The sequence below is a fragment of the Sylvia atricapilla genome, chromosome 4 (genome assembly GCF_009819655.1).
Source record: "Sylvia atricapilla isolate bSylAtr1 chromosome 4, bSylAtr1.pri, whole genome shotgun sequence".
In the NCBI taxonomy this organism is placed as follows: domain Eukaryota; kingdom Metazoa; phylum Chordata; class Aves; order Passeriformes; family Sylviidae; genus Sylvia; species Sylvia atricapilla.
Window position 1 is genome coordinate 29167634 of NC_089143.1, and position 27665 is coordinate 29195298.

At 44.1% G+C, this 27665-nt stretch overlaps 1 protein-coding gene and 1 long non-coding RNA gene across 4 annotated transcripts; one reads left to right on the forward strand and one right to left on the reverse strand.

Moving 5' to 3' along the window:
• MFSD10 (major facilitator superfamily domain containing 10) lies at window positions 1–27612 on the reverse strand. Of its 3 annotated transcripts, none has more exons than XM_066317417.1 (13): window positions 27395–27612; window positions 19668–19856; window positions 18368–18464; window positions 14851–14954; window positions 13892–14050; window positions 12562–12750; window positions 7979–8087; window positions 7276–7387; window positions 5920–6028; window positions 3852–3942; window positions 2109–2156; window positions 1073–1162; window positions 1–743 (listed from the first exon to the last, which is right to left on the reverse strand). In XM_066317417.1, the coding sequence occupies exons 2-13, from the start codon at window positions 19836–19838 to the stop codon at window positions 637–639; spliced, it is 1386 nt and encodes a 461-aa protein (XP_066173514.1). In that variant the 5' UTR covers window positions 19839–19856; window positions 27395–27612; the 3' UTR covers window positions 1–636. The 3 variants fall into 3 exon arrangements, with proteins under 3 accessions (XP_066173514.1, XP_066173513.1, XP_066173515.1); XM_066317416.1 differs by lacking the exon at window positions 27395–27612 and adding an exon at window positions 22285–22565; XM_066317418.1 differs by lacking the exon at window positions 27395–27612 and adding an exon at window positions 22040–22174.
• On the forward strand, window positions 20825–24345 carry LOC136360284 (uncharacterized). Its single transcript, XR_010743443.1, has 3 exons — window positions 20825–21769; window positions 22794–22881; window positions 23657–24345. It is a non-coding gene; the product is annotated as an uncharacterized lncRNA (long non-coding RNA).
• Window positions 27613–27665: the final 53 nt, after the last annotated feature.

Below are 27665 nucleotides of genomic sequence, written 5' to 3' on the forward strand. Positions count from 1 at the left end.
TTCACTGTAACTGTTTATTGTATTGCAAAAAGAGCAGGGTTTGGTCATCAAAAACATCACACAGTATTAGAAATATAAAACATCTCTCCAAATTTAATTGTATGTTAAAAACAGTCCACCTGTGCCCCAGTACCAGTGGAGTACCAGGCAGCCTGTAGTGTGCTTCTGCTTTTGTTTGAGCAGGTGTGATTGCAGCATTTGCAGAGCTCTCCGTACCACTTGTACCAAAACCCCATCAGAATGGTCCTGAGGGTTTGTTCTGTGCCAGCCCCTGCAGAGGCTCAGGGTGAGGAGCAGAGCTCTGTGTGAACAGCACCTGGTGGGTGGGGAGGGCTCCAGGCCTGCTGCTGTTGTGCTGTCTCTGCTTCTCTGCTGCTCTTCGTGCCTTACTCAACTCTTTGGGGAGTGTGTGTCTGTTTTCATTTGTTTGGTGTTTTTCTGTTAGCAAAGCTAACCCAGCTGGATGGGAGGCGACCTTAAACAGAACTGCTGTGTCTTCTTGCTGCAAATGGTCATCGTGTATCTCTTTCCACAAGATCAAAATCTTCCTTTTCCTATTTGCTCAGCAGAGTCAGGTGCCAAGAGTCAGGTCTTGCAGAGGTCCTTGGAAGCTTGTGCTGGTTTTGTGGTTCCTTCCTACTCCTCCTTTGTCTGCTGTTTTATAGACCTGAGCAGAGCCAAGGGGACAAGGAAAAAAGCTCCACAGATAGTGAAGCAAATCTCTGCCCCGGCCAGCCAGTAAACTGCAAAAGAAAAGGGATTCATCTTGTTGCTGTGCTTGTCCTTGCAGATGTGTGGGTGCCCTCAAAGCTGTTATACTCACACAGTACCTGCACAGCTGAGCAGAACGATTGACCCCTTGAGTGAGCCAGAGGCTGCCTGGAAATAGGTTCTGGCTTGCTTGGTGTTAACATTAGCCCAAGTTAAAGCTCTGAGGCTGCTTCCCCTTCCTCTGTCCCTTCACCCTAAAATGACTGGGGCTCTGACCCCATGCAGGGGCTACCTGTGCCCCTTCTCCCCCAGCTGGGCTGTCTGGTGCCAAAGAGAAGAAGGAACGCAAGGCCACACTCACCTGCAGCTGCCAGGATGGGACCCAGGGCTCTGGCCAGGGCGCCCAGGCTCCTCAGGATGCCCATGACTCGTCCCTTCTGGCTGGCAGTGCCTGTGCAAGCAGAGCGTGACACAGAGGGTTTGGGCACGGCTGTAGCTCTGGGAGTCTTGGTCTTTGGGGCTATTTCCCACTTGCATCTTCCCCTCCCATCATTTCTCCACCCTCCACTGAGGCCCTCACAGCTGCTTCACTGTGTGAACACCAGGGCCTGGCACGAGTACTTGACTGGGACAATGTGTAGTGCAAGTTCCACACCTCCCAAAAACTCAAACCTTTCCAAAAGAAAAGATTCACACTACACACAAGCTTTTCTGAAAAGGCCCAGGTATACAATAAACACAGAACTGTGGATGCAAGTTAATAAGAGCAACATAAAAATAACATTAATGAGCAAACCCTTGCTTTTCCACCTCAGCAGGCACTGCAGTCCTGGTCCCCAGCTGACCCAAAACCTTGTTGTCCACAGATGGCACCACAGCTACATCTGCTTTACAAGGTTACATAACAACCAGTGCCTGAAGGTTTCAGAAGGCTCCTCGGAAGGTCTTTTCTAAGGAAACAGCAAGAAATTATTTCACTGCTGTCAGGGATGGCTGTTATCTCTTTCAGAGAGCCCAAACTGTTCCCTCCTTGCTGCTGTTTGTGGCCTTGGCCCACTTCTCATCTTCTTCATCACCACCAGCAATGAGGTTGCTGCAGTTTGCCCAGCACACTGGGCTGAGCTGTGTTACACAGCACAAAATTCAAGTGTGATACTGATGGTCCCTCTGAGCAGATCATTGCTGTCAGTGCTGAAATTATCAGGTAAATTATGAGACAGGTATGAGGCAGGGGATGGTTCCCTGTGCTCCCTGCAGAGGGGCCTGAGATGGATCCACAACTGCTCCTGTTGATGCTTCACTCAGCTCAAGGTCAGTTCTGTGTAAGTTGAGCCAAGCCAGTACAAAGGTCAGTGGTGTGGCCAAGGGCAGCCCGGCAGAGCAGGAAGGACACTCACCATAGCCTGACACCACTGCTGACAAACACGGGATAACAATGGCTGCAGCTGGAAAAATCCACAGAAGAGACTGTCAGTGAACAGCAGAGCTCAGAACAGACAAGAACAACAGTGACAAACATGTGGCCCAAACTCATTACCGCTGCAGGGAAATGTGCTGAGCTCTGGGCACTGAGCTCTGACCACCACTGAGTCACCAGGTTTGATCCAGTTCAATGATGGGAACACCCCCTCCGAGCCAGCCGGCAGGGAGGGCCCAGAGCTGTGAGTGCTCCGAGCAGATGTTTCACATTAGCATCCCTCATTCTGGGAGCCCACGGGACAGGGATGGACAGGGCAGAACAGCCAGCTGGCAGCTTTCCAAATCACTCTGCTCTTATCAGGTGGAGCAGGGAATATTCCAAACAATGAGGTGGCTGTGCCCAGAGTGACACTGTCCCTGTGCAGGCGGTGCCCTGGACTCGGGGAGGAGAGGCAGCTACAGCCTCTCTTGGGAAAGAAGACAGTCACGTCCAAGAAGAAAAGGTTACAAAAAGTTTTGGACTCAAAAGCCAAGAGTTGTTCAGCAATCACTGCCCTCTTACTGAGATAGGGACCTTTTCTGCCAAGAAAGAAGTGCTTCAAACATATAAAGGAGGGGAAGGGAAGGGAAGGGAAGGGAAGGGAAGGGAAGGGAAGGGAAGGGAAGGGAAGGGAAGGGAAGGGAAGGGAAGGGAAGGGAAGGGAAGGGAAGGGAAGGGAAGGGAAGGGAAGGGAAGGGAAGGGAAGGGAAGGGAAGGGAAGGGAAGGACAATGGGAAGGACAATGGGAAGGACAATGGGAAGGACAATGGGAAGGACAATGGGAAGGGAAGGACAATGGGAGAGCAGGAATGATCAAGGTTGCTTTAACTGCAGGTGCCCCAGCTGCTGGGCAGAGGGTGGAAGAGAAGGGGAGGAGAACTCCCCCAGGGGCATTTCTAGTTGGCTTAAGTGGGGAGAGATGGAGTCATCTGCACATTAAGGAGCCAGGGAAGACTCAAATCTAGCTAAACATAAAGAACACCCCCTTTCACTCCTCACCTGTCAAACACACAGCTGGCCCCAGTAAACAATAGACTACTAAGTAGGTGCATTTTGTGGTTTACGGTTTACTCCCAAATCAAGCTGTACCATGCAAAAGAGAAGTCCATTTTTGTAATAAGTCATATGTAGAGCTGCTTAACAATAGTTAGCAGGATTGGTAATACCTGAAATCTCTTTTTAGACATCCAGTAGATGGATCCAACTTCATTTGTGACTGTTCCCCTGAACAACAGCTTAGGCTGGCAGAACAGAATTTATGCAAACACTGAAAACATCTGACCCTCACTGTTGCTCAGTCCAAACACACTCAGAGTGTGCAATCTCCAGCCTAAGAAATAATGCAACACCACTCAGGTACAAAGGCTCGATGTGTCGCTTCTTTCCCTGAGCTGAGCTATTCAGTGAATACTTTGCTTCTAGGTCTGCTAAGAGGGGGTAAAAAAACCATCCTCAAGAGCCCCACAGTGAGACAGGACAACAGGAGCTTCCAAATACCACCATGACAACTTCCTGTGATACAAACACATCAGAAAAAGCCCTGACACCGTTTCATCCATATTTTGTAAACTTTCTGTTACTTGTAGTTTGAAACTAGAAGTGCGTATTTTTTAACAGTGTGAATAAATACATGAAGAAAAATCATTTGTGCTTAGCTTGTAGTGCCTTTTGAATAGCTCACCGAAGGAGTACAGCAACAGTCCAGCACTCAGCATGGTCACATTTGCAGCCCATCCAATTAACAAGAACGCTGGAATCAGCAACATAATAGCCTGCAAAAGGAATGAGTCACACGGTTACATCTGAGCCGCGCTTGTTAAAGCCTAACTCTAGGTGTCCTGCCAGTTCCCTTCCGGGCATGGGACAACACACAAGTCAGAAGCAGAAAGCCCTTTCTCCCCAAGTGGACATTTCTAAGTCACCTGGATGGCCACACACCGACACGATCAACTTTTCTGTTCCCTCTCACTATCACCAGATTGCACACCACATGCAAGTTCTCCCTCTACACATCTGTCGTTTTGGGGGGACAATTTTCTCTCATTCTGTAGTGACCTAGACAGAAATCTGGCTTTAACTCTTCATCTCCTGAGCTGGCACGAGAGAAGAAAAAGCTTGTGTGCAGCAGGACTACAGCTCCTCTGCTTTTTCTCAATGTTATTGGCTGATTTTAACTTTAGCTTTCAGATTTCTGAAACCAAGAGGAAAAAATAAGGGAGAGGGTGCATCTAAAATTCAAACCCCAAGAATAAAAAGCATTCTTCATCTCCTCCAAGAGCTGGACTTCCATTTCCCTATGATGTCTCCCTCGCTTACAGAGCTCCTGCCGAAAAGACAGATCAGATCTGCTTTGTGTATGATAAAGGAGGGTATTCACTGCCACTGAGTGCCTCGTTCTGAAGATTCAGTGATAAATGAGCTACTGTAACCACTGTGCTGAGAGAGGCCACGTTTGCCATACGGAGCAGATTCACAAACTGCCAGAATAACCTCAGCAAAAGGGGGAACTCCCACAAAACCCATGGGCATCCATGGAGAAGAGTGCCCCAGGACTGGGGGTCTCTGCAGAGTGGACACGGGTGTTCATGAGGAGCCATCAGCCCAGCAGATGAGTGCTGGAGGTAACTGCATGTCCTAGTGCAGGGCTGAGGGAGGAGTATAAAAATAAGAGGTGCCAAGGGCTGTGCAGTGCCAGCACACACAGCAGGCTGGCAGAGCACACGGGGGAAGCTGATGTGGAGGATGAAGCAGCACAGCTGATGTTCATCCACAGGGAAACGTGACACCAGCAGCCTGACATCAAGGTTCCACTGCCAGGGACCAGGGTGGAGATTGATTCACCAGCAGAAATCACTTTAAGAGAAGCTGAGTCAATTCACTGGAATGCAGTGGTTTGGAAACCTTCTACCCTGCCACCATTGAAACGACACTGGCCTCAAAATAATGTAAAATACATTAATCAAGGCTCTAACAGTCCATGCAAACCTATTCCCAAGGAGCTAAGGTAGTGCTTTGTTCAATTCTACACACAAATGTAAAGGACACAACTCATCTGCTGTCCCCACAGCTGCATAAACTGCAGGGAGCTGTTCCCTGTCATCCCAGCACAGCAGTTGCACTATCTGTGAGGAAAGAGCCAAGCAAAACGAAGGAATGTACACTTCTGTCAGTGAAACCTCAGTCTGAACATTGATACATGCTTTTGTTACGTGTAATACAGATGATCACAAACCAAAAATTGGAAAAAGAATCTATTTCTCCCTGCCCAGCAGTGAAATATGCTCTAGGGAAAGCCTGTCAAGCACAAAGATAGCCAGATTGAAAGTAATTTCCCAGAAAGAGAGTCAGAGATCAGCCCTGAAGCAATTTTAATAGTCTCAATGTCTGCACTGCAAGAGAAATCACTGAAATAAAGCATACTCTTCACAATATTTTACCTAACTTGCACAGATGGACAATCTGTTCTCATTTCTTACTGCAATTAAATATGAAGAACACAAAGTTTCAAGAATATTGTTGTTCATATCATAAGAAAGGGCTTTAATGTTCCAAAGTTTAGTTAGACAGGTAAGTACCCGGCAACCAGTTCTGAAAAGCCATTTAGCTGGATAAATGAGACAGAAAATTCTTTTGATTGGACAAATACAGTTATAACCTCCAGTCACCCTTCACTGCACTTCAGACTGAAAATTAACATATCAGATTTGTGGGGGGGAAGGAAAAAGAAATATTGATTTTATTTTTTTTACCCTTTTTACAGCTCTGATTTCATTTCCTGGCTTGATTCGGCGAGCATAGCCTCCCTGGATCACAGCCATTGTTATTCCAATAAAGAAAAACATCTTGCCCTGCTGCATGCTGGAAGGGAGGCAAAAACACAGATTATGGAGTCACGCACAGAGCTGACCTCCCCTGAGTAGGGGAGACAGAAAAGCCTTTGGGGCTCACCCAGCACTGCAGAGCCCTCACAGCACTGACAGCACCTGCCACAGCAAGCACAGAGCAACAGGGGAAAACTCCTTATTGTAGAGATGGGACAATGCTGGCAAGTGCTGTGGGCAAGGTCAGCCTTTCTGGCCCACAAAGACTCCACACATAAATGACCCCGTGCTGTCAACATCTGTGCCATGTGCATGGGAGGTGTTGGTTTCCAAGGTGCAGCTCAGGGAGGGTTTGATGGAGGTCAGCAAGGCAGGCACAGCGTGGTGGTGATCCACTGGGAAGTCTGAGACATCACTCCCTCCACCCTTCAATTCTCTTCAGTTTTCCCTTTCCTTCTCTTGTGGACTGAATTATGTGGATATTCTCAACTGAAGGGCCTCACCTCCACAACGAGCTTGCTGCCTCTGCTGGCACACAGCTCTGCAGCTCACTGAGGGCTGCCCTGAATGCACAGGACACAACAAAGCTCAGTGCACCACAAAACCTCTCCTTGACACACATGGATTAAACCACAAACTGTAATGAAAGACAGACAGGGGAAGATGAGACAGCCCCCTGAGAATTACTGAAGGACATGCACAGGAATCAAGTTGCGAGTTCACGTTCCTGGCTGGAATTCTTCCTATGAGCTGGCAAGAAAAGTATTTCAAGCTGAGCTGTTGGTGGATTCTGTTCTCTTTCTTCTCTGGTGGCTGACTACAGGAAATCAGGCTCTGTGACATGACTGCACACCATATGCCATGCAGAATTTGCTGATGAGCAAATATCATCACAGAGATATTCCCCCATCCTTCTCCTCTTTGTGCTTCAAGATTTGTCCTGATACTCAAAAACTCTTCTCAGCAAGAAAAGGTTTTACTATAATCAATACAACTAGCACAGCTATACCTATTTCAGGAGCTTTAATTTAATCTTGGGTATTTATATTCCTTAGTTTTTAAAAGTTGTAGATTGAGTACTTCCTCTCATCATAAACATTGTGTTTATATTTCATAAACTCTTCTCACAAAGCCCAAATACCATCAAACACAGGGGTGGCTTTACTGAGTGGTTTTACTAATGTCAGGAAGCCTCTCTTGAAAATACATGAAGAGACCTTAAATCAAGATTTTGGAAAATATCCTAGGCAAAATATACAGCTATAAAATATACTATTGCAATACCTGCTGAAGTGGAATCTCTGGTGAGTGAGAAAACTCAGTGTGTACTCCAAGCCCGAAAACAGGAAGAGATACAGGAAGTAGGCCAGGCCCAAAATTTTGAGATTCTGAAGATCTGAAAAAACAAAAATCCCAAACAAACACCAAGGGGGTGGGAGGTGGACAGAGAAACGTGGTGTTTTCAAAACCACCAAAGCTTGGCAATGAAACCACAATAGAAGAGCAGCATTTATCAACTGTACAGGGAAATGGTCTCTCCTCAGATGTTCATTTTAAATATCCATGCAAGATATGCCACAAAACGAGTCTTACAGAGATGCAGAGAATCCTACATCTCCAAATCGTGAATTGAGAAATAAAATTCCAGTCTGAAGTTCCTGGTCTGCAGCTTGAATAAGCAAACTCACACCTCCCTTGCTCATGCCTTGATCTGTCTTTAAATTACTTACTGCAGCCAGTGGCTGAGGAAAACACAATATGAAGTCATAAATCTTCAAAACACTCGTCTTCAAAACCTTCTGTTGGGAATAAAAGGACCACGGTCCAATGGAACTTCTGATTGCCTGTTCATAAGTTTTAAGGTGGGTTTTAAATGAGTCAACAGAGTTCTGCTTCTGGAATGTTTTGAGTACAATTTTCACTTAGAGACCAATGCCACACACAAAAGAACAGGGAGTATTACTGTAAAAAGCCATCTGACACTTACTCTGCTCTGAGGGGGATTCCTTTCCTCGGGTGACTGCAGAGAACTGAAATAAAGCCAAAGGACTGAGCAAGTCAACTGCTGCCTGAAATCCAGATGTCACAGAAGGGACCTGATCAAAGACAGAAAGAGGTTTATTTAAAACCCTAATGTAATAACCACTCTAGGAACTGACAGTAACCCCCAAATGTGCCTCTACACCTACACAAATCATCAGAGATGAAACAAGGCACCTGACACTGGGATTTGAGTGGGGCCCAATAAAAACCCAGACTTTCTGAACTCAGAAGTGGTGCCAGTGTCTGTAATTGAAAGGCAGAGCACTGATAGCACCTTTCACTGAAGACAAAAATTCTTCTTTGGGTTCTCACAAAGCAGAAGTGGCTCATTCTCCACAGCCTTGAAGGTGGCTTTATTTGGGTCAGTTTTTGCATCATCAGTCATGTCCAAAGAACATTTACTAGGGAAATAATGGCACATCTGCCTGCAAGCTCATAGGAAGCTGAGGATTTGCTCTTGTGCTACAAATCTGAGACCAGTATGTGCAGCACATCAAACACTGGTCTGTTTTGGTACTGGTTGCTATTTTAGCCAGCCAGTGACACCTCCTGGGGAAGAGAAGGAAAATATAATTTTTACAGAGATTCTTTGGAGATATTTTAGAGAAATTTCCAATGAGATTCTGCACAGCCACAGTGGGTGGCTTTTAAAAGAGAAAGATTTATTTTGTAACACTTCTGGGCCTTGTACTGTGCACATCTCAACCTAATTATGCACCTGGTGGGACTTTCCCTGCTCCTTACCCACTGATTCTTCCATCTCATGCTTATTCTTTCATCTACGGATAATTTACTTTTTTTAAATTATAAAATATAGAAAATTAAACAAAACACTAAAAGAAATAATGTCTAAATGATTAGAAATCAAATTCCCTATATTATTAGGGAAACAATTTTTTTTAGAGCAGAATTTAGCCTGTCACTTTACACAACAGCCACAGGGAGAGATAACACACTTAGGAACCCTGAATAATCACACATAGTATTTCACGCCCTCAAAGCACTGCACAGGCTTTATCTGACGAGCTTTCTTCTCTTCCCAGATAGGGAGAGAAGGAGCCACGGTCCCTTTGAGGGCAGAGATTAAAGGTCAGATTATCAGTGGAATTGAATCTCAGTGCATGACCTGGGGACTCATTACGGGCTGGATTTAATGAAGCTGTAAACAAATCACCCTTCAATATGGTATTAATGTGACCCCTGTCTTGTTTTGTTAGCCAGAGCTTCTGAGTACCCAAGAGCAGAGTCTGGAGCCCATCAGTCTCACAACAATGACCAGTTCAAGAGACTGGGCTGGCCTGAAGCCACGAAGCTGCTGATTCACACAGAACACATTGGGATATTTATTCTTCCTCCCACTGCATTTGTTGCAGACAATAAACAGACACACCCAAGAAGTTTGCTCACCCTGTTGAGAAGTCTAAAGGATTTCCTGAAGCTGGCCTGTGGCAATCCCCAGTTGCTGCATGTGTTGGTACCATGGCGTTTGCACTACAGCACAGAAAATCTGGGCACAAGCAACTCCCTGCAAGCATCTTTGCCAGTAATAAAAATACCTTGTAACTTGTACCTGTTTTGAATTATTACCCATATCAGACAGAATGCCAAGCAGCTTTGCATCAGCCAAGGATGATTTTACTTTGGTCCAGTTACAATACATTGTAATTGCACATGTTTAAAATCTTAAGTGTTTTATGAAACATACACCTATTAGATTTTTTTTTAATGTAGGTGTGTTTATGTGTGAGCACATGAGTTTCTTTCCATTTCTCCTATCTTTGCCATAGAAACAGTGCTCTAGAAATGATTTAATCTACTGAATTAAATCCATAATGAATACATTGTCCCTAAAACTGGCTAAAGAGTTTCACCAAACCCCAAAAAGTATACACTGCCAATTTCAGTCAAGGTCAGCAGCTGCATGAAGGTTACTTTCTTCACAAGTTCAAACTCTGCAACATCTAACTTGTATTTAATTTCTATGCTTATGATTCATTATTCCATAATTGCTTAATTTTACCTCCCGATCACCCAAAAGTCACCTTGAATGGCAGGCATTTTTCAGTGTCTTTGCTCATTCTGTTTTCCTCTACTGCAGAGAGACTCAGTAACAGGTCAGGAAGGCAGAGCCTCCTGCATCAGGAATGCAGCCTGGGCTGGCCAAGCTGCAGCCTTACCTTCCAAAGCAGGCATGTTTAGTATGCACAGAGCACAGCTTTGTCTTTCCACAAGTCTGCTACTGATACTGCACAGCCCTACACACAGTCCAGAAAAAAAAGAGTTGTAAGACTCTCCCTCCAATTAGGCAGCCTTGTTCATGGCTAGCTTAGCTAAAAACTTAACTCAAAAGCTCTTAAAGGGGACAGATTCCACTAGAGACCTTCCCATTCTTCCCTTCTCCCTGTTAGGTCACAGCAGGAGTTGTTTTGGCTACCATAAGGCCAGTGTCTGATTCTCTTCACCTGATCAACTCATGGAACAGTTGACAAAAAGAGGAAGGAAGAGAGTAAAAATGCTGTTCTCTTTGGAAGAAAACACATCCTTGTTGCCTATCCCCCTCCATTTTCCCTTCCTACAAGGTAATTCCAACATGAATCAATATGAAACACTCTCTCCTATGAAAAGCAGACTGATAGAGAAACAAGGGTATAATGAGAACATAGCAAACTTCAAGGAAACAGATGTCTGATCCCACTGGCACATCCTCCTGACCATGATCATGATTATTTCCTCTCTTTTTATAGCTTTGTCCTTCCACCATATTCCACCCCTGTACTTGTGGGAGCACCTGCTCCAGCTCAGACCAGACAAGTTCCAGAAAGGCAGCCAGCATACCTGCCTTTCTTTTGTCATCCACAGGCCAAGAAAACTGCTCACTCCCACTCAGAAAGTGTGAGGAGTTACCAAAGAAGAGAGCAGAGCAGCCTAATAACTGAAATTACAAATACACTGTAACACATGGAGCACATGCCCAGATGGAGGCTGACAGCAACCACAAGACACCCCAAACCACCCTCTCCTGGGCAGCCAAACACTCCGAGTACTTTGTGTGACTGGGACCTGGCCCTGAGCAGCACCTCATTGCAGCACCCACTGCTGTGCAGGGGCAGAGCCCCAAAAGGCAGTGACAGAGAGCCCCTTTCCTTACAAAGGTTCAGTGGCATTGGCTAATACAGACCAGCTGCTCAGACCTTTCCAGAGGATAATGAAAGGGGGAGGGATCTATTCAGTCATCACATGATCCTAAAAGGCACTGAAGCCATTTAATCACTCTACAGCAAAGGAGGAATTGTTTATAGAATACAGATTCACTCTGCAGCACTTCCCTATGTCATCATGTTGCCATTTTCCCAGAGTGTGCAGCTCCAACTAAGCACAGGATTTTATCTGGAAGGTTTAGAAACAGCCAAATAGGAAAGAGGAACAGATGACACATGGGAGAGTTGCTAAAAGAAAATAACATAGCTGTAGTGCTTGGGAACATAGTGGGTGCAACAGATTTCACATGGGACACAACCTGCTGTGAAACACTCAGGGAAGGTGCAAAGTTTTGCCCTGGTAGGATCATTGCAGATTAAAGTTTCCTGAACAATTCTCTGTGTCAAATGGGTTTGGCCATCCAGAGAGCAAGCACACACCAAAAACTTGAGTGTTGCCTACAAACCAGGGATCACAGCAATGACCTAATCCAATGAAAACCTCAAATCAAATGCAGATACCCAGGGCTGAATTCCACCTCTCTCACGCTACAAAGGAGACTGTTCTAAGAGACTTTTAATCAGACATATCTTGGACAGTGTCCAATCACACAATATTAAATCCTAATGTTAGTAAATGTTCAACCCCACAAATCCAATCAGTCATTGAATTTTAAGCACATGTAGGTATTTTCTAACTGCAGAAGACAGAACAGCTCAGAAAAAAGTAATTTGCGATTTTAGTGTTCAAAATATTCACACAAATACATTAGGTAAGAAAACTTCTAACATACACTGGCTAAATGAAAGAAGATCCAGTCTCTGATGCATTTACTTTTAAGATTTGCTGAAATTCTTCCCCAAGGAATCCTTGTGGCAATAGTTTAAATTCCACAGTCTCCCTCTCATGTTCACATTAGGGTTTGGGAAATTTAAACCTATCACACCAAAACCAGCAATGAAGCAGTCACGTTAACGATAAAGATCTTATATTACACTGGGCTAGGAGATAGGCCCATCCCTGGAAGTGTTCAAGGTCGAGCTGGATGAGGTTTTGATCAATCTGGTGGAAGGTGTACCTGCCTGTGGCAGGGGGTTGGAAACAGGTGATCCTATTCCAACCCAAGGTCCTTTTCAACCCAAAATATTCTGTGATTTTATGATCATACAACTGCTTTGACATCAGCCTTAACAATAATCTCAAACCCAGGAATGAGATAAATTTCTGAGACACTGGCTAAGCCTTATCTTCACTGTTTCCAGTATTTCAACAATTCTAAAGTACTATTTTTACAGAAAACACAGATCTTGAGACTGATCATCCATTTACCCGTTTTTCCTTGGGAAGTGTCTCTGGAAGAAGGAGGAAGATGAAAATGAAATCAGCCACAGAAAACACAAGTGCTGACAGTGCTGATCGAAGATAGAAGACTTCTCCCTTCTCTGTCTGCATGGCAAGGTAAGCACCCATCATGGGGCCCAGGGTGAAGCCCAGGGAGAAAGCAACACCAATCATGGCCTGCAGGGATAAAGTGAACACACAATGTTAGACACCAGTTTTTTCAGGTTCTGAAACAATTTGGATTAATGAGGTACAGAACTCAATCACTCTGAGGATGTGCACAGCAAAGAGCATGAAGTGTGAAAAGCCTGCTGTTTGCAAATAATCAATTTTGTTTCCTGTCCAGTCAGGGAAGTGGCAGGAACAAGCAGTGGCCCACCACTGTTTGGGAATAGCTTCAGTCAGATGCTGTTCACCTCCCAGAAAGCAGAATGAATTTTGCTTTGGAATACAAAAGAATACAAGCCATGTGGATGTAAGCCATGCTGCACTAAGTGACTTACTCTCAGGCCCTAAAAATAGGCCCTGACCCATTTTATTTACTAGTGCTGTAAGGCTACCTCTCTCCACAAATAAAAATGCATTTTGGCTCACGAGAATTACAATAATTTTCTTGGAAGATTCATCAGCTATCACTGTGAAATCTAAATCTTCCCCTCCCAAGAAGCAGCTGTCCTCTGTTAGTGGCTTATAATCTGTTAAGAGAAGTCTGGGCCTATAAGGTTTTTATAGGATAAAAGATATAACTGCTAATTCACAGGCCAAGTTCAGCCTGCAGGTGTTTCCATCTGAGTCACTGCCTTCTGGAAGTGGATAAGGCAGCTGCTCATACTTCTCAGTCAGCCAAATGTCACATCCTTTACCACTGAGCTCAGATCCTGAAGCCAGCACAGTGTGCAAGGAAGTCAGGAGCACACTGTGCTGTGCTGCTGCGCTTCCACAGCTTGGGAAGGTGAGGAAAAGGAGTTGCCCTGTAACTGGCTTCCAGCTGCCAAAATTGGGACATAAGACCTTTTGATTTCTAAGCTATTATGATCAGAATTAAAGTTACCAGCGGGAGTAACAGTTCTAACATTGAAACAAGGTAGTTTTCCCATCTCTAGAGCATCTGTGTTTCACTAGTAGGTGAAGGTTGTTGGCAAAAGTCCAGGAGCTGCCAGGAATATGATCTGGCACCTTTCCAGAAAGCAAGGTAGAATGTAAAGTCATGTTTTCACTTGATCAGTGAACATACACCTGAGGAAGATGTACCGAGCAGCAAAAACCAATTAAAAGTTGCCTATTAAAATGAAATGTGTGTCCCACAAGTGTAACTCACCATGCCCTTGCTCCGTGCTTTTGGAGAGTGCAAGTCAGCAATGATAGCAGTGGAGAGGCTGACATTCCCTTTGCTTATTCCACCTATGATCCTGGAGAGAAGAAAAACGCCAAAAGTCCGAGAGGCAGCCCAGAGTGAGTATGACGCTATCAAACCCATCTGCAGAAGCAAGAAAGTGTTCTTTATAAAGCAATGCAAAGTTAATGTAAATTCTGCTCATTTCCCAGCTAAACATTTACATTTTTTTGTTTGTTTTCAATGGCTGCTCCAAACCCCATGTAACAGAAATGGCTGAATAAACTAACACTGAATTATGTCTTGAACAGCAGTATAAAAGAGGTAGAAACAAGTCCACACAAACTACATATAACTGTGATTTTTCTAACAAAATTAGAAGACCAAAATTTTCTGGAAGTTAAACCAGTCCTGGGTACAAAACATTTTTGTACATTCCACTCCATTTGTTTCCAAATTCAAGAGAAATCTCAGTTCAAAATAAGGAGAATGTTCATGTTCATAAGAAATGCATCTTGCAGTGCAATACAGAACTTCCTAACCAACAATTCTCAGGCTCTGTGGAACAGGTCATCAAATGATCAGCCCTCCTTAATCACTTGATAAACTAAAATACATAGGAATTAAGGCTAACATTTGTCAAGAGAGCATCTGAAGTCATTCTCCCATACACAGGGAAAAGAGATTTTGGAAAATGACAGAAACAGGCAAGTATTTTAGTGTCTTCTGTGTGTAGGTCTGGGTCTGGGAAGTTCAGTTTAAGCACTCACACTTCTAAGTGTGGGCAAGTGATTTGGCAAGAAAGAGTCAACAACCAGCAGATCTAGAAAATTCAATTCTAGACCTGAACTGTGACTGTCACAATTCACACACAATTCAGTTTCTATGCTGAGTGCAAGATCATGGTGCCTTCCAGTGTATATTGAGACGCATGTGACACATACCACTGTCATCAGGATGACAGGCCTTCTGCCCCAGTGGTCTGACACAGCACCAGTGAGGGGAGAGGAGAAAAACTGCAGGAGGGAAAAGATTGAACCAATCAGACCTAAAAAAAAAGGTAAAAAGATATGGATTATTAGGCTTGCTGCCTTCATCTTAAATACAAAGACAGACAAGCTGTTTGAGGTCTATCACACTATGTGTGATAAAAACTTGAAATTAAATGTAAATCAGCAGCTATGAAGAACAGCTTTGTCTCTGAGACCATGCCACTCTCAGAACACCAACCTTGCATTGTTACTTAACTGAGGCAGCAAATAGAGACAGCCAGAGCAGAGTAACAGGCATAGACTGGATGACTTCGGGGTTACTTCACTGGTGAGAAAGGGTTTGAAACTCATTGGTTATTATGGAACGATGATTCTCCAATGTTTCCCTGCAGACTACATACATTTTCTGTTCTTAAAGCAGAGATAACACAGTCTTTAGCAGTTACAGTTCTTTTAAGACTTTTTTGATTGTTTGGACCTGATTCTGTCACACTTAATCAGTTTTTCTTTCCTTTTTATCATGGAAAGAAGGACTTAAGCACTGCTGTTAGTGAGGCACCCTAAGAGGTAGGAGTGATTCCAACAGACTCCAGCAGTCTTTTGAAATCTGCCTTCTGTGATCTTTAATTCCTCTTTTCTCTTGCCATTTCTAGCTTCACAGACTTATTAATTTGCACTACACTCTCAACAAGCAAAAGATGCTTTGCTGTCACAGCTTTTCTCTAAAGGAGAAACTGGGTTATATGTTTCAGATCATTCAGCTATCAAAGCTTTAAAAGGCAGAGGAGAGACAGACCAGAAGTTCTGCTCCCATCAACTTTGAGGGAGGCAAAATATTGATACTGAACACCTTGTCCAGAAGAGCTGCTTGTGATAACTCCTTGTGATAACTTGAAGCTAAAAAAAAAAAGCTGCGTAAAAAATCTTACAGAATTTTACACTGGCAGTTTATGACACACAGTTCCCTTCATTGTGTTTCTAGCACTGTAAAAACACCCTTTCATGCCAAGTATTTCCAAGCCAGCATGCAGCAAAAAGAGGGCTGTTCCACATGGGGGAAGGAGCTGGGAGCTGAGGGTGACCACAGCACTGGCACCAGCCTGGGTGCCCCTGATCTGATGGGTTGGGCAGAGCAGGTGCTGCCAACAGAGCCCACTGACAGTCCCACACTAAACAAGGGTTATTCAACAAATCCTTCCAGTCCAGTCTGGACCAGCAGCAGTCAGGGGCAGAGAAAGGAGTGGAAACAACACTTGGATGTAGGCTGGGAGACAAGACACCTCCAATGTAGGTCTGTGGGACAGAGACAGCCCTGGAGACCAAGTCTGAAATACAGCTCCTGAATCACTGGGCAGAAAATGTGTGGGTTGTAACTGGTCACAGCGACTAAGTATTGATGCCCTCAGGGCACTGACATGGGCAGAGAAGTTTCTGCCCTGAAGAGCTTGCAGTCTAATGAAAAATGAAAAATATGGCTGGCTCTGGGAGAAACAACAAGTTGATCTTGCAAGCACCTTCCCAATCCTATGCTCCTTGTGGCAGATGAGGGCAGTGAAGGAATACAGGCTGTCAGGAAGGGCTGCAGCAGCCTTTGTTTAACAGCACAACTATAAAGAAATTTTCCACACAGCACTCCCAAGAATACAGGACATGGCAGGTAAAACAAAAAGTTAAATTTGACTGGGAGTTCCCACCCCTTGTCTAAACAGTCTGAGATGGTGAGAGGTTGAAAGTAGGAAGCTTCTGGTCAAGCCTTAGAGGAGACAGAAAGCAGCTTCTGAGGGATTAAAGAAAACTGTTTCCTACCATTCAAAGTCAGTAATTTGACTAAAAAATGAGCAGAGAAAGAAAAACATGCCTACTAGGATATGGTGGGAGAGAGGAAAATGGCTTATAAACTTCCTAATGCCTGTTATACCCAATTAAACAACTTTAAATAGTAACAATACATTCACACATATTCTAATTAAGTTTTGTGTTTCATTTAGTTTATTTTAAAAGCCTTTTGCTTATCTTTGGGGAGGCCCCAGCTCACTAAAAAGAGAGGGTAGAGAGGGTCTAACTAAAATTAACCCAGACACCTTCATATCTTCATATTCTGAAATCACAGTTTTGTCACAACTGTCTAGATGGCAAGAAGCCAGAAGAGTCTCTGATGACATATTTCATGACATATTTCCCTCACTATTCCTGCTGGAGCTCATCCACACCAGTGTCCCAGCGACAGAAAATGCTTATGGGTCCTGCCAGCCAGCAGCTCTGCTTCTTTTAATGAGACTAATGAGATTTAGAAGCAGTGCTGCAGTACATCCACCCAAGGGGCAAGCAAGGCTGGAACTCACAAGTTTCTATTTCCAGTGCTTCCTACTGATTGATCTCTGATCATGTGCAGATCAATTGTGAAGGGAGAGTAATTTCTGTGACTGCCAGGGCCCAGCACAGCAGGCTCCTGACCCTCAGCTGGCAGTCTGACAACAAGGAACAGCAGGCCTGTATTTCTGTAACAATCTGTACAACAAATTGAGTAAGATCATAGGATAATTCAGGTTAAAAAGGAGCTCTGGAGATGACCCACTCCAACCACCTGCTCACAGGGGCATCTGTGAGGTCAGAGCAGATTGTTCAGGGCCTTACCCAGTCAGGGTTTGACAGTCTCTGAGGATGGACACTGCTCTGGGCAGCCTGTTCCACTGACCATCCTCATGGGAAAAAATGTTGCTCCCTATTTCTAGTCTGAACCTCCCCTGCTTCCACTTACACCTGTTACCTCTCCTTCTCCCACACACCTCAGTGAAGATCCTACCTCTCCATAACCTCCCCACAGGTGTTGCAAAGCTGCCATTCACTGCAGAGCAGCCAAGGGTCCCAGACTCCCCATCTTCAGAGCCCTCCACTGAACTCACCACAGTGCAGGGACACCCTTCCTTGTACAGGGGACCAAACCTGAGTGTAACAATTCAGATACGGTCTATCAAGTGCTGAGTAGAGGAAGATGAGGAAGACGATCACTTCCCTTGATTCACTGATTCTGATTCTGTTCATACATTCCAAGAGCTGTTGGCACCTTTGCTGCCAGGGCTGGCTTATGCTCAGCTTGCTGCTCACTAGGACCCTCAAGGCCACCAGTGAGTGTCCAGTCTGTACCATTGCAAGCACTACTCTTTCCCACAGGCAGGACTTAAAATTTGTCCTTACTGACTTTCCCAAGGTTCCTGTTATCCCATTCCTCCTGCCTGTCTAGGAATCTCCAAATGACAGAGATGGGACTGCTCAACTCTTCATTGCTATTAGTGTGGAAAAAATAATTTATAGTCTACGCTAAGAGATATTTTCTGTGTTACTTAAATCTAGAACTAATAACAGGCAAGCACGCTTTTTGTATTTCTTGTCATTCTTCACATCAACATTGCAAATCACTTGGAAAGAACATTGTTTTTTGGCAGTTAGCTGGTTTGTTCAGTTTCCCTACCTCCAAACAAGACACTGTTGTATTTCCGCTCTGGAGGTATCCCAGCCATCACTGCAAACCAATCCACCCCACGCTGCAATGACAAATAGAGTCCATCCTGAAAAAAGATAACAGGGAAAAAGCAGGAAGACAGTTTTATTTTCAAAGACAGCATCAGAGCTTAGTGAACTAGAGACAATGTTTGATGATTCCTTCCCTCCTCCTCCCCCACAAGGGAAAATTTCCTCACTGATCATAGGCCAAAAATAGCTTAAATTGTGAACGTTAACAGACTGCAGATAGTATATGCTTGGGTGGGGGAATGTCTGAATTTGAACTTTTTCAAGCCTTCAGGCCCATTACTTGCTAAATCCTGAATTAAACATGCATGCCCTGAATCTTTCAATTAAACAGGCATCATGAGACACACTTGGTCCTGCTGCACATAGACTGTTTAGCTTGGGAAAACCAGAAGCTTGCAGATGCTGAAGGAAAAGGTGATAAAAAAAAAAAAAAAAAAAAAAAAAAAAAAAAAAAAAAAAAAGAAAAAAAGATTGCCAAAGAGAGGAGGAGGACTTGAAAAGAAGAGGGTCTGGAAAAGAAGGTGGAGATGTTGGCTATTGGAAATACACTGCAAGTGAGGGACAACCCTGGAGATCAGAGCCCATGGTTTGGGTTAGAGATATGGTAGTAAGAAGGACAAAGCCTACAGCTGCAGCTGGAGTGGGGTTAGAAAGAGACAGACAGACAGAGGTGTGGGCTGCAAAAACAATTCTCCCACAACATCACGTTCATCTTGACCAGTAATGCATTAGCACCTGAGAAGAGTAACAATGGGCACCTGCACAGCCAGGAGCCAACAGAACCTTCTGCTCACTCTGCTCCTGGAGCAGCAGCCAGCTCCCTGCTAGGAATGGAAGTTGAGGTGGAATGCCACACTAGGGGAGGGTGCAAGTGACCCTGTGAAATACTCAGGTGGGGTAAAAGCACTCATCTCCTTGGTTCTTCAGTGAACCTCAGCACTCAGTTCCATTATGAATTGCCTCACCAGTGACATCAGTGTAAGACACAAAAGCATTGGTAACTACAAGGACTAGTCCCTAAGAAATACTTGAATTTTTACCAAAAAAATCTTTCATTTTAATGAAAAAACAGGTGAAGGGGCTTATGCAAATAAATTCAGCCCATGAACCATTTATATGTGCTGGGTAATTATTAATCTTCCTACAGCTGTTTAGTTTGCCCCAAGGCAGGGGATTTTTCTTCCATTCCTCCCTCAAGATCCTACCACTTTCTGTGGGCTAACTTTCTTGTTACTTACCTCAGTCTGGCTGTAGTAATCGAGGATGGAAGGAAAAAGTGGCAAGATGAGAGCAAATCCCAACAAGTCGATGAAGAGTGCCAGGAAGACAATTGTAATAACACGATTATAGTTCTGTTCCTGCTTGTCATTGGTGGAGCTGCTGCTGGTTCTTCTCTCTTGCAGGGCCATGTTCCCAGTGCTCTGCTTCTAAAAAAAATTACATTTATATCCAGTCAACAGGAAGCTTTTTGCAGGCCTTTCATAAGAGTATCTTGCTGATTCATTCCTACTTTCTACAGACTTTTCAAAAATAAGTTCTGGCTCTATTAAGCTACCTGGGAACAAGGGAACAAGAGCCTCAACCCTCTAGTCTCGGTTATTAGCTCAGCACCAAATTTTCTCCCATCAAGAAAAAGCTACAAAGGCAATAAAATAACAAACTGTATTATAGGAGCACCTCAAATAGAACAGAACTAAGGAGCATTTGAAGTTTGTAAACATGTGAGTGACACTAATACGACTTTCCTACATGTTTTCAACTCAGCATTACAGTAGAATAGGTATGAAAGGGCACTCTATTCTCACTGTTCCCATTCAAGTAAGAGTTTATTTACGCCTATTAGAAATAACCAAAACAACAACTAAGGAAAAAAAAAAGAAAAAGAAAGAAAGAGGCAGACTTCCTAACCATTGCAGGAATGCTGTCTTCAAGATCAACCCCAGAGAGCATCACAAGAAACAACAGAAGAAAATTTTTAAACTTCATCTTTTATTTCTTTCTCCAGGTGATATCTACTGACCTGGGGAATCAAATGATTAAGGCAGCACTTTTATTTTGTCAGAAATGTGAGAACTATCAACTCTCTTTGATAATACTCCAAAACTATCTTAAAGTCCTAAATAAGGATGCAGACCATACATATATAGTTCTGTCCTTAACAAATAAAGGAGTTATTTGCAATCCCAAAAATAAACTTATTTTCAACATAAATCAAAATCAAGGAGCAATATATAAACGATGGAACTGCAAACTTCAGAATTATAAAACATGGATGGTGTCTCAGTAATAAAAGAATCAAATTTACAGTCCTTTCTACTGCAAAAGTTCCTGAAAGCTTGTTGCACTAAAAAAAATAAAAAAGGACACAGATTTCATCCAAAGCAAATTAATACAAAAACATTCACTGACTTTGATGTGTCAGCACTGAAAACAGTGAGCAATTCTTAATAGAAATTTTATTCCAGACCAGAGGTACCGCATTATATAAACAAGGCACAGAAAACAATACTACACTAATTGAAGGCTATAAAATTTTGTCATGCTCAGCAATAAATATTATTGTGACATTTCTTTACCTGTGAAGTCAGCTCATAAGAAACTGAAGCATTATTAAAGCTCAATTGTCATGAGGTAAATAAACATGGAATGGGGGCCACCGGCAATCCATTTACTGAAGTCTTTGCATAATGCTCTCAACCAAACTGGTCTGATTTAGCAGATCTGCGTTCAAGATCCTTTTATTTAAAATGGAAAATCATCACTGCTAGAAATATTCAGCATTATTTGCTTACCCGATAAACAATAAAAGAGCACATGGAGCCAGATTAGCCATTCCTTTAAGCAAATACTCTCTGGCCCTAGGTCTATCCAGCCAACAGCTGAGGGATGGGCTCACTAAGGCAGACTCTATCTTGTTTTTCCTCACAATTTGTTTAGTCATTCACTGAATTATATGACCAAGCTGAACTTTATTCCGAGGTTATTTACAAAGATAAGATCCTTCACACCTCTCCCTCAGGAACATTTCTGCCAGCGTGCAGCTTGAACCCATCGATGCTTGCGCTGACCTTTCACTCTGCTCCAGATTTGGCTGCGTGGTTGCAATTTCCCTTACGCAATATCCCAAGGTACTGCATGTTTCTGCCTTTGTGCTCCATGGGTTTTGTTGTTCAAACCTCTCCACAATTTTTTGCTAGGCAGGAAACCACACAACATTTTACAGGCCCTTGGCATGCTGACAGTCATAACAACACTTCACCTCCGCGGCGACATCTGCCTTGTGCGAGGCGCGCCGGGAGAGGGAGGGCTGCCAGTCTGGCGAAGTGGTTCCCGCACACAGGTGAGTCCCTCACACTCGCTGGCTCTGCCCGGCTCTGCCCAGCCCTTCCCTCGGGATTCCCCGCCCGTGTCTCGCCGCTTCTGTCCCCGTCCGCCGTCCGCAGGGCCGGGGATTGATGCCGCGGTTCCCAGGAAGGGATCAGCACCAAAGCTGGCCCTGCCCTAAGGCACGAACTGAGATTTGTTATCTGCCAGCAGCCAGACCTTCATCCTTCTGGGGTTTTCTTGTCTCACCCTATCCCCCTGTAAAACTTCCCGGGCGCGGCTTCACCTGCTCAGCCCCGGGAGGGCTCCTCAGCCTCCCTCCCCCAGCCCGGCTCAGGGCAGGGCAGGCGCCCGGCCGGGGCACAGCCAAGGCGCAGCTCCCCGGGGCAGGGAAGGGGCGGCCCGGCGGAGATGAGGCGGAGGACGCGGGTCCGTCCCCCGGGCTCCCGGGCACCCGCACCGCCGGGGGAGCCGCGCCCGGCCCTGCCCCGCCGCTCCCGCCGCCCGTCCGCCCCCGCCCCGGCAACCTACCGCTGCTCCGGCGTGTGCGGGCGGCCCCCGCCTGCCAAGAGCCTCCCCGGGGATGCTGCGGGCGGCGGCTCCTCCCCGGCCCTCCGCGGCGCCCCGGCCGCCTTCCTGTTCCGGCGGGGATGGAGCCGCTCCCGGCCCGCGCCCGGCGGGAGGACGGACCCGGCCCGCCCGAGCGGCTCCGCGGGGCTGGAGCCCGCGCCCAGCGCAGCGCCGCGGCCGCGGGAACGAACCGCGCACCTCGCACCGCAGCCCTGCCTTCGCCCCTAAGCACAAGTCTCGAAACACTCGTTCCAAGAGGAGAGCGATGTTTCGTTTGTTGCTACAGCAGCAGTTAGCTGCGGCTTTGATAAGGGCTATCTGACAAAGAGAAAAAGGTAGTTGCAAAAGATGTAACTCCGTTCCCAAACCAAACTTCTGTCTCAACGCGAAGTTTTTTAGCTCGGAGAACATGAATAGTTGTGGTATTGTAAGTGCCACCTTATCTCACCTCTCCCTGTTCCCTTATCCAGGCGTGTCTGGTGTCCAACTGTCTAATTAAAATAGGAGGATGTGGTTACAAGTGGACTTAGGCAGATCCATCACGACAGTCTTAAACAGGTACGAATCTGCCAGCAAAGTGTATAAAGCAAATTAATACAGGTATTAAAAAGACTTCTGATTCCCTCGAAGGCAACGCAGTTTGGGGTGGATGTAGTTATCAGCACTTGGACACAACACCTTCTACTCAGTGACATCTCTCTCATGGATTGCCAGCTGATTAGACTTGGAGGAGCTTATGTAAGGATAAGATCAGGATTAACATGCCAGTTAGATCAAATAGTTATCTAACTGACTAACTCAAATAGTGAGCTGCTAATCTCATGTACATCTGAGTATTTTATGTACTTAGTTTGGTCTGAGAAATATGGTAGATCCAGAACATAGCCTGAAATCTGAATGATTACACAGAAATTGCAGCCCATCCCAAGGCAAACTTGTTTTTTGAGGTGCTCTGGACTAAGTGCAAATAATCCTTTAATATCTGGAAAAAATTATATATATTTATATAGCTGATCAGTCACCATTCTGAATTCAGATACATTAAAAAAACAAAAACATTGAGATATCAAAAAAACAGCTCTTCCTGTTGTAAAATCTACTGGCCTAAAACTTTTGCAGATCACTGAGCCCAGCTGTGTTACTGCAGTCAACCATGTCATACAATCCTGCATGTAAACACATTGCACTGCTTCTAGAATTAGATAGGTCATTACCAACTTCTTTCCAGTCTAAAATCTTCCACATCTGACGAATAATAACTTAAATTTGGTTCCTAGACTACATTTATTAACACTGGCCTTTTTCTTATATCAGTCTTGTTTTTTTTTTACAGAAGTAATGCCTCGTTTACTCTGGCTTTTACTTCCCTGCTCTATTGCTAAAAAGCAGTGTTAGCCCTGAAGTCAGTATTTTAAAGGATTTAATGCCATACAGCATCTTCATCATTTTTTAAACTCAGTGTTCAGATTGCATGAAAGATTTTAGTTTTCCATTCCAGACCTAATTTACTGAAGAAGAAAAAAAAAACCTAACTCCAATCTTCCCCCAAACCAAATCCTTACAGAAACCAGTCTTTTAAACTAAGCAAGACGCATAGCCAATATATTTAGGTCTGAAATAAACCTGTTTAGCTTAGGAAACACACCTGGAAGACCACAGGGAGCACATTCGTAGAATGCTTTTGACCCCCTGAATATGTAACACCTCACAGCCTCAGAGTGATGATAAAGCTGCCAAATATTCTCTTGGAGCTACTGTTTGACTTTCCAAATGCCTAGAAGGGCTATGAAGAGGAAAGCAGTCCCACCAGTTCCTGTGGCTGACAGCAGCCTCAGCCCAGCAGCCAAAGGGCCCCTGCTGAGCTCGGGAGCAGCCTCAGTGCCTTTACTCAGCAGAAAGCTGGTGGTCACAGGGAAAGCCTTACACAGAGCAGGGACACACGGTGGTAGATGGTAACGTCTTCAAAGCACAATTGAAAATACCACACTGCTTACCAGCTTCCAACTGACAACCAAAAGACCAAACTCCTGAGGAAGCTTTGCATGCTATCATAAAAAATGTAATTTATGCAGTTTCTAGCTGAACAGTTTTGTTCTCACCCTATTCTTTACAATACTCATATTCAAGGTAGCTATTCTCTGAGACAGCTGATGTTGACAGATAAGCTACCTGAAACTAAAGGCAAAATGGTAATTTTTCTTTTTTGTGTATGATAACTTGATTCTAGTTACAGAATAGTTTCTTTTTTTGGCTAATTAAACACAGATTTACAATTGATAAATTATGTGTCAAAAAGCCTATTATGACAAGTCCTGGGTTAAAAGAAACAGAGACACAAGACAGTGCCTGGTAAGTGTGATGGTGTTCAAGAAGCTCTGTGAGAAAGGGTCTGCCAGCACTCAAGCAAGTTCAAGCCCTCTGAAGTCCAAATGACCAGACCTTCCTATCACATCAGAGCAGCAACACTGCCCAGCTACTATTACATAGCCTTGCTTTCCTACTCATGTAAAATACTGTGTGTTAAGCATCACAGTTAGTCCCAGGTTTGCAATATTAAATCTGACTTTAAACATTGACAATATAATTTGTAAAACTGCATACAGTGATTTTCATTCAACAATACTGCAAACAGAACTACTTTCAGTCTGACATTCCAAAATAGTTGAGTAAATCTATCAACTGAGGTTTCCTCATCCTTCATTTTTGTTCATCAGCATCACAAGATATTCCTGTTCATTCTCTTGTCCCAGAAACATTATCATTGTGTCTTTACCTCCCTTACTGAAGAATAAAAAGCAGCTCCAAGGGGTATCAAAAATCAGGATCAAAGTGCCTCTGCCAGCCTCTCTGTGCTTCTAACACTCTGCTGGACAAAACCTCTGAAGCTACTGCTAAAGTCAGATAAATAAGTAAGAATGCTTTTCAGCAGTTTATTTGTGCTGTACAAACTGTGACTAAAACTCCAAACTGAAAGTACTGATTTATAGCATAAAATAGGAAGTTAGCTCCTTCCTCATTACTGCACTCACAAGTTCTTGACTTAAAAAGATTTTCTTTTAAAGAAAAAAAAATCATACTGTGCCAAATGAAAATAAAACAGGAGGTATACTAATCTTCTGAGATTCCTTTGAGGTTTCAGAAGATAAGTTTTCCAAAATCAGCAAAACTAACTGAAAAATTTTTTTTTAGAAGTGTGAATGGATTTCAAGCATAGGAATCTTACCCATTTTTGCATGACATGAGTATCTCCCCCATATGTACTTAGCATCTGGCCTATTTTAACAATTAATACAAGTGCTTTTCCAAATCAAAAAGAGCTGATGATAATCACTTATTACTTGTATTACTAGTCACACTGACAATTAATAAAAGCCTTTTCCTTCAATAAAGTGCTTTTCTCTTTCAAGAAACAAGACATGTCTAACAAAGACAGTTTTATCATTAGAGACTAAATGTAAAGGCTGTGTTTCAACTCACCCCTTCCTAGTTTTAGACCTGCTTCCATTACAAATTTAATTTGAAAAAAAACTCAAACCAACCAACCAAAAATACCTACATACCAAAAAGACCCCCCCAAAAAACCCAAAAAGCAAACACCAAACCCCAGAAAACAGAACAAAGAAAGCATTCTAAGCTAGTCCAAAGCAACCAAGCCTAACTGTTAAATCAGATTAACTGACAACATGTAAGTTTTTCTTCATGAACAGTAGGAAGAGCATTATGATGTCTCAGTTACCTATTGGCCAAAACACAGATCAGATCTAGGAACAGTATTAGAAAACAGAGGGACCTTTGGAGGTTTTTGTAAAGAACCATGGCCCTTAGTTAATTTTAACACGTCTTATTCTATAGTTTGTCTTTCAGGTTGAAATTGAAATGTTTATGCAAGAGGGAAATTTATTTTCCTAACAGTTTTCCATGTAAACATTACAAATTTGTTAAATGCGTAACAGCTATCACTGAATTTACCAAATATTAAGTGAATATCTCAGCAGTCAACCTAGTTCACATTAGCACCCATCAGTAACTGTGATGCTCTTTGTCCCATTGCAACATTTCTTTGCAAGTGCAGTATAAAAAGAAAGCATTAGAAGTATTTATTGTCTCTGTTTGAAGAGCAGATGTTTTTCAAAGTCAGGCTGGGCAGTTATTAGACATACATGATAAACTATGTTAAAGAAAGTTAAGGCTATCACTGTTCCCTTACATCAGACAGTTTTGAACTTACTGAGGAATTTAATTAATCACCCTAGATTATCAAGAACTTCAGAGCCATCCTCAATTCCAAACTTACTGAAAGATTGAATGGATGTACAGCTTTAACAAAGGACTTCTACTTGTTTCCACTACTCAATTCACAATTTAGCATGTCCTGAAGCTACAGACTAATTAAAATGTTACTGTTTAAATTATACTACCATTATGAGAGCTGCCTGCAACTATTCAATGTTAAAAAAAGATCACAGAATGTCCTTCCAGGACCATCCCCAAGAGTGACACCAGGTGCCCAAGAGTTTCTTGAACTCTGTCAGGCTTGGGGCTGTGACCACTTCCTAGGGGAGATGTTTCAGATGAACCTTTTCCTAGTATCCAAACCAAACTACCCCTGACACAACTTAAGGCCATTCCCCAAGTCCTGCCACTGTCACCACAGGAAGAGATCAGTGTCTGCCCCTCTCCTTCCTCTCAAAAGGAAGTTGTAACTGCAATGGGGTCTCTCCTTTTTCTCTTCTCCAGGCTGAACAGACCAGGTGCCCTCAGCCACTACTCACACAACTTCCTCTCAAGGCCCTTCACTGCCTTTGTCACCCTCCTTTGGGCACTCTTGTAGCTTTTATACCCTGCACTCGAGGGGAAGCTGCCCCAGCTCAGAGCAGAGCAGTTGATGCTGGGCCTGATGTCCCCAGGACAGGGATGTCCCCCCTGGCTGCCAGGGCACTGCTGGCCCATGTTCAACTTTCCACTGACCAGGACCCCCAGGTCCCTTTCCCTGGCACTGCTCTCCGGCCCCTCATTCCCCAGTCTGTCCCTACATCCAGGGCTGCCCCACCTGAAGTGCAGAATCCCACACTTGCCCTTGTTGAAATTCAGGTGGTTGGTCAATGTCAGTCTCTCTGCAGGGCCTCTCTGCCTCTGAAGGAGTCAGCAGTTCCTTCCAAATCAGTGTCTTCAACAAAACTACTCAGTGTAGCTTCAAGTCCCATGTGCAAGTTGTTGATGAAGCTGTTGAAGAGAACTGGCCCTGAAATGGAACCTCACTAGTGACCTGTCACCATCCTGACGTAACAGGTTTCTGCCACAGAATTTGTCTCTCTGTGTGTGTATGTGTAGTTCAAGTCAGG